This window comes from Ceratosolen solmsi, unplaced genomic scaffold, assembly GCF_000503995.2.
Source record: "Ceratosolen solmsi marchali unplaced genomic scaffold, CerSol_1.0 scaffold39, whole genome shotgun sequence".
NCBI lineage: Eukaryota > Metazoa > Arthropoda > Insecta > Hymenoptera > Agaonidae > Ceratosolen > Ceratosolen solmsi.
Window position 1 is genome coordinate 420271 of NW_011948433.1, and position 11049 is coordinate 431319.

General features: G+C 29.4%; 2 protein-coding genes across 2 annotated transcripts in view; one reads left to right on the plus strand and one right to left on the minus strand.

Annotated features, from left to right (window-relative positions):
- Nucleotides 1-1288, minus strand: part of LOC105364437 (uncharacterized) — a 14915-nt gene extending 13627 nt beyond the window's left edge. Inside the window, exon 1 of the mRNA XM_011502350.1 lies at nt 1202-1288. Coding sequence (XP_011500652.1) covers nt 1202-1238 — 37 coding nt within the window. The 5' untranslated portion in view covers nt 1239-1288. The remainder of the gene's footprint in view (nt 1-1201) is intronic.
- A 2515-nt stretch (nt 1289-3803) lies between these two features.
- DNAlig3 (DNA ligase 3) overlaps nt 3804-11049 on the plus strand; it is a 43524-nt gene continuing 36278 nt past the window's right edge. The window contains exons 1-2 of the mRNA XM_011502349.1: nt 3804-4122; nt 4506-4802. Of these exons, the coding sequence (XP_011500651.1) occupies nt 3804-4122; nt 4506-4802 (616 nt within the window). The remainder of the gene's footprint in view (nt 4123-4505; nt 4803-11049) is intronic.

Genomic DNA, 11049 nt, shown 5'->3' on the forward strand with positions numbered 1-11049 from the left:
GATTACTCGAGAAGTGAGCAGCGAAGTCGGTTGGTCGCTCTATTATACCCCTGCCTCCACCACTTTCTATCTATACTCCTACCACCTGTAGAACCACTGAATAAGGGTAAATTTCCACCTAACACGCCCACGCTCTAGAAGTCCTACAGGTCGGCATTTGTACCCCCTCCATTTTATGCTCCCGCTCGTAGGCTCCCTTCCTCCTTGATCTCTTTTTTTTTTTTTATCGACTAGCTGCTTACTTCTTAATTTCCTCTCGTTTACTAGTCGTTTCTCGTAATTTGTTCAAGCTCTTCGTACATTTATCTCGTTTCCCCTTTTTCTCTACATTTTCTCAACATCATTCCAAATTCAGGGTGACTCAAGTATTTTTCTTGTGCAATAATTGCTAATACTCCATCTATATATATATATATATATATATATATATATATATATATATATGCATATGCGTGTACATGTATACGCGCGTGCGCGTATACAAAATATTAAGTCTTGCTATGATTACTTCTTAATGAATCAAGCTTTTAATAACATTTTTTCCCTTAAATAATTTTAAGAAAATGGATATGATTGTATATAAACCCTTTCAAGTACAGTATAATTATATTCACGGTCTTTTTTATAATTGTTTCATATATATATTTTTATTAGCTGATTATTTTAGTTAAAAAATCTGATATTCGTGTATATATTTGCATTATACATTTTAGAATTTAATAATAAATATATTCATTTATTTATTAGAAGCGTTTGGCTAATTTTGTTTAAACTAATACTTCATTATTCAAGTTATTTTCGCATTTTTTGAAACATTGTATCTAGTCATTCGTATTGGAATAATAGTTTTAGGCTTGTAAAATTTTTCCCTGAAACAATTGATTATCATCGTAAGATTCTTTATCTCTCCATGTAATTGCTTTGAGTTAACACGTTTAAGGAGATATGAAATGGTCGTTAAATTCTTAAAACATACAATTAATAATGATCGAAATATTTCACTCGAATGAAATAAAAACCATACATTAATTATCGATTACAGATACATTTTGTGCGAAAAAATATTTGAAAATATTAACTTGTAAATGTTCGTTTATTTATTATTTTTTTTTATTTTTTCAATATTCAATAGAGTTGAATATTTTTCAATTTACAAGTATAACATGTATCTGAAAAATTCTTTCAAAAGACTTGTACATACCTGTTGCAGATTGAGCATTAAATGTACGTGCCTCCATGACTTGAAAAGACAAACATATTTTCAGTTACGTTTGTCCGGAAAACGTCAAAAATCTGGAAGTTTTTTTTTTTACGTCGCATACGCTCAACTATATTTTCTAGCGCTTTTTTTTTTATTATCCTGGCTTTTTGCGTATCGTATGAACATGTAAGCGACGAAAAGTCATTTCTATACAAAACAAATGACGTTGGTGCAGTGCAATACATAACATGCGAGTATGATTACTCAGATAGTAAAACGACGACACTGAAAAAGTTTTACGAAAAGCGTCGTTAGAATAGTTAATCGACTTGGAAATGACTCTAAAGTTATTGAAAAAGATTTTGCGAAATAGAATACTGCAATATAGTTACAGAGTATCAATAATTTGTTGGAAATAGTGTAGTCCCAATAAATTTTATATACAAGTTTCAGTTATATTTTTCATTGAAATTTACATAAATATTCATTAGAAAGTAAGACATTAAGATTTTTAAATCAAGTGCTTTGTAACAAATCATCATGTAGTTACTCAAAAGAAAATTTATTGCTACTGGAACAGATCATTTGCGACACTTTAATAAAGAGATTTTACTTTATTGTTATTATATGATCCCTGTCTTGTCTTTAACACTATAGTATCTTAACAAATATTAGTACTAAGTCTAGTGTAGAATGTGATCGATACTACTTACAGTTCATTGATTAATAAGATGATATTGCATATAAATATAAATAAATACTTACCCGTAAAATCGAAATAGTAACTTCTGTACTAAATATATCAGTATTACATATGACATTATTAATATTAGTTTATGAGATTAGACATTTATTTTACTTTTTCAATCAACTTACACCATCAGTTACTTGAAAGTTATTGTTAATTTTTATTTATTCGTAACTTTATATAAATTTAACGCGATTTACAACTTTTCCAAATGACTTATTGATATTCTACATGTCTATGCAAGTAGTTGCGGTCAAGATATGATCAGGCGACAAGTCGTATATAAAATATTTTCTTTGTCAAAGATGCAATCGAACATTCTTTGGTAAAAGTTACATTAAAAGTTACACTTTTTTGTTTTAATTTAAAAAGCAGAATTTTTTTTAAAGGATGTTTTAAAGTAGTAATGAATATGTTATTATCATTTTTATATGCTTTAATAAGTTAAACATGTAGTTTATTTTGAAACATTATATCTATATTTAAAATTGTAATTTTTACTGGATGAATTTTATTTTATATAGACTTTTGATTTATTTAATATAGTAAAATAAGATAACTTTCAAATAGAATACAATTATTTACCAACATATTTAAAACTTAGGATTGAGCATAAATTTAAATAATATTAAAATTTTGGAAATCCAATAAATAAATAACAATAAATCATATTATTTTTTATATTATGCGTGATAAATATGATTATTACAGGATATTATTTAAATTGAAAATTCATAACATTTGCATTCAATAATTAAATAAAGAAAGATGATTTTAATAAATAAGTTTTATTTCATTGATTATAAGAAATTACATTTGCCAAATTATTAGATTTGCTGAGGATTACAATTATTATTTATATTTTAAAATTCAAAAATACAACCAAAGGTGAAACATAATATATAAATACTAAATTATATATTTATTTTTTATTTAATTCGAAGAATGTTTACTATTTGTATTATATTCAAAAAACCCGTAAGTATAAAAGATATTTTATGTATTGAATTATCTGTGCAATTGTAAAAATATAACCTGTAAAAGTTTGTGTACCAGTTATCTCTAAATTATATCTTGAAATTACAATTGAAATTTTGATAATTTTAAACTAAAATATTAATATAAATATTAAGGTATTTAAATTTTGTGACAGGAATTTAAGCTCCGATTTATTCTTTAAATTTTTCAATATTGAATTGTCTGAACATATAATTTTATCTAATACTTTATTATATTCATTATTTTATTACTTATAAATTGTTTTAAAAAATTGTTTGTAAAAATATTGATCAGAAATAAAGCCAAGTGCACGCAGTAAATGCTTAAGATCATATATTATGAAGTTAAAACGAGATTATGCCATTGTTTATCATTTTCGCGATAGTATGAAGTTTATTATTTAAGAAATCGTACATACAATTGAAGCGTTGTGTTAGATAATAAGTGTTTAAAGGTGATAGATGAATTCTTACTGTAAATAAATGAAATATATGGGATATTGTAATGATAATTAAACGTGCTAAAAGTAATTAACCCTCGGCTTACATTGAAACGTCTAGTCTGAAATTGTGAAAAAAATCTGCTTGAATGAAAAATGAGTCAATTAATATGCGTATTCCAGAAATTGTCCTTTTCACTAACTGATAGGGTACAAAAGAACTCTGGTTAAGCAAATTGTAAATATATATTTTAAAATATTATTAAATAAAAAAAATATTAATAACTTTTGTCAAAATATTTTTACTTTAATTGAATATCGATATTACCATGTTTCATACAATGACGCTTTATTTACTTTGTCTATATGGTAAAAACATTCTTGATTGATTATACAATGTTTATTTTTATTAGAAAATGTCTGACTTAAATCAAGAGGAGGCGAAGCAATTCGAAATTGAGCGAGCCGATAACTCCATAAATAAATGTGAAAAATGCAGATATTTACTCTTGAAAGGTGATCTGATGATTATTCAATATAAGGAAAATTCTCGTGGCGAAGGTCTTGTCCGTGATACCTGGTATCATGTAGGATGCATTTTCGAAGAACTTTCTAAACAGCCGTCCATGACAAAGAGAATTGTCAATCCTGAATATGATATAAGAAAGTGGAATCTGCTGTACGATCGGGACAAAGATTTCGTAATGAAAAAATTTGCCGAGTTTCACCCCGCTGGTATGTTCTCTTTATTAGAAATTCTTATTGTTTTTAAATGTCCATTGACTTAAGATATTAATTAAAAACAAATTGAAATAATTAATAGTCGAGTTTTGTGCACAATGCTAATTTTGATTTCAATATTTCAATATTTCACTGCAGTCATTATTAGGGAAAATGCATTATCTTATGAAGTTTACAATATTCTATATGACAATATCACATAACGTTTACAATATCTTATAATAGAATTTCGCTTAAAGTTAATAATGTCTTATACTTGAATTTCGTAGAAATTTATGGCATCTTATAGTATAATGTTTTACAAAAGCTTTTAAAAATCATTTGACTTGTTCTAAAATAGTTTCATAAAGAATAAACACAATTTAATTGCTTGGCAGATTCATTTAAAGCAACCAAACAAAAAGCAAAATTGTCAATGACCAAGGAAACTTATAACAAAAAGTTGGCGAATAATGCAATTGATGATGTCGGCACGTCTAGCAGCAAAATAACAGATAATTACGAGAAGAAAGACAGTTATAGTAGAGAGTTTAAAACTCTTGTGAAAAAGAAACCGACGCAGGATAATATGTTTTCTGAATTCCAACGAATATGCGACGAAATTTCAAGTTGTAGTTCTTATTTGGAAAAAACAGCTATTGTGAAAAGAATGTTTACTAAAGGCTCTGAAAAAGGTTAGTAGCTTTATATATTTATTTTATTGTGTCCTATTAATATAAAAGTACTTATTTGTAAATGTAAAATTATTACGTGCACATGTAATGTAGAAACATTTCTTTTACCAGTTGAAACTTTTCCTTATTTCCATGTAATCAAATGTAATACATTTAATTTAATCCTCTTATTTTTCTACAATAATAGGATAATTATAATACGAGTTTTTAAAAACTCGTAAAAGAAGAGAATGTGTGACAAACTATCAAAACTCTTTCAAATAATAATTTCTAAACTAAGTTCATTTGTAACATACACACACACACACTCACATATATATATATATATATATATACTGTTAAAATTATGAATCCTTTTCAAAATAATTTTTTCTTTTTTCAAGTCGACATATACACTTAAAAAACTTGAATATTTTAGTCCAATAATTAAGATTTTGTTCTATTAATAAATCGTTCGAACCAATTACAAGGACACATTCCAATTAAAATTATGCGGAATGTTTTTTTTTTAATTTTTTTTTTTTTTTTTCAATCAAATATTAAGGCAAACATATTTTTTAAATCACGTTTTGTGAGCGATATTTTTTTAAAAAGAATTAATATGCTTCGTCAATGAAAAATATCCATTATACATTTATTCTAAACTTTTTTCGTTTGCAAATTACACTTTATCATTTAATACATATTTAAACGAAAATGATGAATTATTTAAATATGAATATTTCGAAATAACCATTTAAAGGTATTGCAAAGCATTTTCATTATGATGAGCAACGATGAAATTCAATGGTAATGAAAGCCTTTCACGAATAAAATTGGTTGGTGTTGGTAACTGTTTTTAAGATTATACTGTATTACAATTTAAAAATTCAAATTATTTTGACTACATTCTCTACAACTTTCCGTAAAAAGGAAAAAAAATAAAGAAATATTATAAGTAGCAAAATAATGCGAATGACCAATTGATTTTCGTAAAACATTATGCATGTTTTGTGAAAAGTAGAACATACTCTAATTAAAGATATTAAATTCATATTAAAGTCATTTAATTATTTCACACGTGACCATATTATACAAGTCATTCCATTAGGCATTATTTAGTAATTATAAGTTCTACGCACTTATATTTCAGGGTGATAAATTAATTGTTAATGTAATGTTGATAATTTATACAAATAATTTCATTAAACATGAGCACATCACGACTTATTAATAATGTAAATTTTGCAAGTTATTAAAGGACACAAAATAGAAAAATACATCCTATTCGATAATTATAGATATATAATAATATCATAGTGTAACATTAATGTTAATAAATAAAGCAATAATAATAATAATAATAATAATAATAAATCGTCAGTAACATGAGTTATGTCGGAAGTTGCGAATGTCATGCTTATTGTTAAAGCCCTTAATCGTTGAAAATAATCATAAAATGAAATAAGACACTGAAATATTAAAGTATTTTTAAAGCATAATTGAATAAGAACTTCCCAAGATTATTTCAATTTCTACGCTTAAAGCGAGCTACGACTCTTCGCAGCTTTCGTGAACTTCTCGTTTATTTGCAGCTTTGGTTATCGCGTCATACATCCGTCGACGGGATCTCCGTATAATCAATCGGACAATTGTTTCAATGGAATTGCGTATCGAACGATCGAAGCCTCGTGTTATTTGACCACACTCTAACCTACTCTCACAAGAGCGATCGCGAGGTCGTGAAATTATTAGCGATCTCGCATAACGACTCGTGATAATACAAGATACACGCTCAATTTAACTAAACCGAACAATGAATCGCACTACTACATATCCGATGGACACGACATGACTCTAACACACATCGCTTCCCTTACAGCCGATTTGCGCGTACGTGTAAAGCGCAAAACTCTGTTTATTAAAATCACATCGATTCATTGTTCTTTAGCATAAATATTGAGACGTCCCCGCACAAGAATTATACGCGTTTCTGTTTGGAGGAAATTAAAATCTGTGCGATTTTCACACATCTTCGATATATTACAATGAAATGCTTTTCTAAAAGATGTACAATAGCGACCTTTAATACGTGAATTATCGTATTGTTATGCCAATATACGGCGATAATTAAAAAAGGAAAGGAGAAAAAAGCTCGAATTTAATACCGCTCCATAGTGCAATAATGCAGCATTGTATCGAGTTTAAAGAAAATATCTACAATGAAGAGTGAGTAAATTTTAATTTTACCCAAATATAAGTTTTTCTTTTTTTAATTACCAGCGCTTATTCGGGCAAGATCGATAGAGCCGATTGCACATCTTCCAGAATGTACGAAAAATTGAAATTTATTTTCACCCAGGCTGTTGTCGAAACAAAATAGACGTATTTTTAGTTTCGTATTATTTGTCGATTTGCATGCACTTCTATTTTTGCCCTGAGCTAGAAATAATATCATCGGCGGTCTAATATTCGCCTTAATTCTCGATTACATTTCGACCTCGACTACCGAGCGAAATTGTAGTCCGTAAGCTCGAATACTGATTGACCGATAATGATTTTAGGTAAGAAGTATCAATCAGCCGGTGCTATAGAACAATGTTGAGAAATGTTGTAGAGGAATTTAGATTCATGATGGCGCTGTGATCGGTATCATTCAAACGAATTCTTACAGTCGTGTAAAACTTAATAGAGAAAATTTAAATAAAATATAAATCTCGACGTGTTTGCGTGTGTGCGCGCGCGATTACTTGCGCGTCTGCGTTTCTGCAAGGTTCTACTGATTATTTTTGTCGAATTCTTAATAATCATTTACTTACATTTAAATAATAACAAATGAAAAATGACTGGATTAATAGATATTAATAGATTAATCAAATAAAATTGTTATTTATCATAGTTATTTATCGTGAAATAGAGCCTCGGGCACCTCATAATCGATTTTACATAGCACTTGAAAGTTTCTCCTTGTAAAAAATCTATTCGACGCTTCTATAGTTATTGATCGGGGAGTTCATTTGAACGGCGTAAGAATTTTTTTCGAACCTTTCCACTATGTAAGATTGACTCTTCCTGTACAGTTGATAAAAAAAAAATTGACTAGGAGCATAAAAATACGAATGAGCTCAAATTACGTAAAAAGGTCATCCCTTAAAGTTGTTTATTTGGAAAATTGTAGTCCCGTGTGTTTAATCAATATTAATTTCTTCTTAAGTTATCGACCCCTTCACGAGCTCCGCCTTTTAACATTTCGCACTAGTCATTGGCATTACTCTTGTCGCAACAATCTCCAATTCCTTACGCCCGCGTGCCTTTTAATCACTCTGTATGGCCAACGACGACAATACAAGCGATCATTTTCCGTCGTAACTTTACTCTTTACTACGGGAAGAAATTTACCGAGACAATCTCTATGTCACGGCTTTCTTGAGAACGTAGACAAATTCCAATGATACGGATGAGTCGGGGGAGATGCGCGGCTTGCGTCGGATTTATCAATCGCCGAGTTCTCTTATCGAGCTTTAGTCCGTAAATGCTGCAAGAATCGCTTTCTGCAGTAGCACGCGCCATGGGAGCTCGTTTCGGTTGAGATAGAAGCCGATAAAATAGCGAATTTGATTTATTATGGACTTTTTTGCGTAACGTACGAATGGAATTGAAACAGAGAAAAAAAGTAACGATAATAGCCGGGGAGAGCCTCTCTCGTTATGTATCTAATAAATTTACTTGAAGATAAGCTTATGAGTAAGTCAGTAAGTCTTGATACAAATAAGACTCGTGCGATAAAAAGACTTAACTCGTCCAATATTTGCTAATTTCAAGTTCCACATTGTTTTGATTGAAGTGTATACTTTTTATATTATAATTTTACATAAATAACGGTATTTTAATATTATAATTTTTTTTTTTTTTTTTTTTTTTTTTTTTTTTTTTTTTTTTTTTTTTTTTTTTGACACCAAGTAGAATTTTAATACGTTTTATATATTTCACAGTCCTATTACAATATTGTAATATTGTAATGCAATATTACAACGTTAGGGTAAAAAAATTTATTTTTTATGCTCCCTAATGATTGTAGATTAGCGATATAAAATTGCGTATAGAAAATTGTGAAAGCTATGATTTTCATTATTTGTTTAGTTAATTGTTTAATTGTTTGTTTTATGTTAGCTTGGATCATAAAATATATGAGTTTGCGATTCTCCGTTTAATTTGTAATCTTTTGCCCAACGACGATTTAATTAATAACTACGTTCGCACAATAATTTTGAATAAGCATGAAAAAAAAAACAAAAAACAAAATGATTATCGGTGTAGGGTATTTTAATAAAAATTAATTCCTCATACTTCAAGCTTGTAATTCGAATAATCTTGTTCGAAAATTCTTGTTAATCGTAAGGTTTATTAAGCTTGAATTTAACATTGTTTAAGGAATCACTTAGCCTCGACTGACTTATCTATCTCCGTTTCAAATAAACTATCAATTAATTATCAATTACTCGTCGACTGTCTAAAGCATAATATTGTTTATGTATATTCCATACTCACTCGTTATTATGCCTGATGTTATCAATATATTTCTATATCACTTTCAATTTGCCATCCAATTCGCAGCTTCCCTTCCGATGAAGATGTTAATAATATTTGTTTGCGTACCCCACTAAAAGCTCGCATGCAATATTTGCAATTTGTCTTTGATAAATTCTACTGTTAGTGGAGTACAGTGACCTGTAGGATATTTCAAATATTTCACACTTTTATGATTTATATTCTCAAACAAGACACAATTTTGTCGAAGGCTTTATCACAATATTTGCAAGCTTTTTAGTTTAGTTTAGTTTTGTTGTTGTTGTTTTTTCTTTTTTTTTTTTTTTTGCAAAGTTCATGCGTCTACGACGCTTTTTAAGTCATCATGCTCGATCTAAAAACGACACACCGCCTTTGAACAACAAGACGCGTCGTACTTCGAAAATCTAGACATTTGTACACGAAATGTTAATAAACGGCAATTAATTTAAATCGAATAAACAATGAGTTAGATGCCGCGATAAAGGAAATCCTATCCCGAAAATTGCTTTCACTCTCAGTCTATCGGTGGACAAAGTACTTTGAAATAAGATCGATGCTTTGAGGTTGTCTTTGTGGTTTCACTGTTTTGCGACTATTTGCCCAAGAAGAGGACTGTCGTGACTTATAAGCATGCCGTCCCCACCGAGCAACAACCAATCGTGGATGTTGATGACGAGCCCCTTTGCAGTCTGCTTGGCACCAGATTCTTCTTTTCCCTCTCCTTCTACTCTCCGTTTTCTTTCACGTTCTTCCAAATCCCTTTCCCTCCAGTGCCGCACGCTCATTCATTTTATTTTGCCGTCTTCTCCGATTGGTTATTTTTAATTAACACGCTGATTTTTCTAATCGCGACGTTAAAATAATGTTTGTCAATTTCGAATGAAATTGAAGCGTAGAATTGCTGGTTAATTCTGCAGGCGACATCGTCTTGCGATTATTAAGAAAACGTTGAAAAAAACATAGGATGTAAATTTTTTTATGGATATTTCTCGTGCATATAAAGAGCACTAACATATTGCATTGGCAAAATTCAATTTTAATGTTGATTATTCCTTGTGAGTATCATTCTATTAGAGACTTACTATGTCTCGACAATCTTTTAATTAACATTATTCTATACAAATATCACATATATGTTTTACATTTTATAAGTTCTTTTTTCATATTATTAAACTAACTGCTAAATATTTCATAAAACGTCAAGATGCAAATTTACGATAAATCTGTCGTGAAAAATAAATAAATGTCATAAATGCATTGTTTTTACTTTTCCTGCCAATAAAGCTGTCGATTTCAACAATGTGAGAGGTATAATTTCGTCTTAACAACAAGAATTAAAAATGAACACTAACGATCGCGCGCGCGTGTGTCTGTTTGTGTTTGCGTTTGCGTTTGTGTTTGTGTATGTATATAGATAAGCATGAGCTTGTCTGTATATCACAAATTCACTCTGTGATATCAAAAACGCCACAATATTTGTAGGCTTCATGTATTATCACGATTTATGTCGATCTTGCGTATTTCTTAAAATTCTCAAGGCGTGTTCCCACTTTTGGTCCATTATGGAATCTCGTTTAAAAGCAGTGTTGACAAATTGTTGCGCGATGTTAGGATGGCCCGATTAATACGGTGGTGTTGCATCCAGATATGCGGGGTCGTCGTATTTGCTCGGTATATTTCCGAAGTGACGGGCATTCGT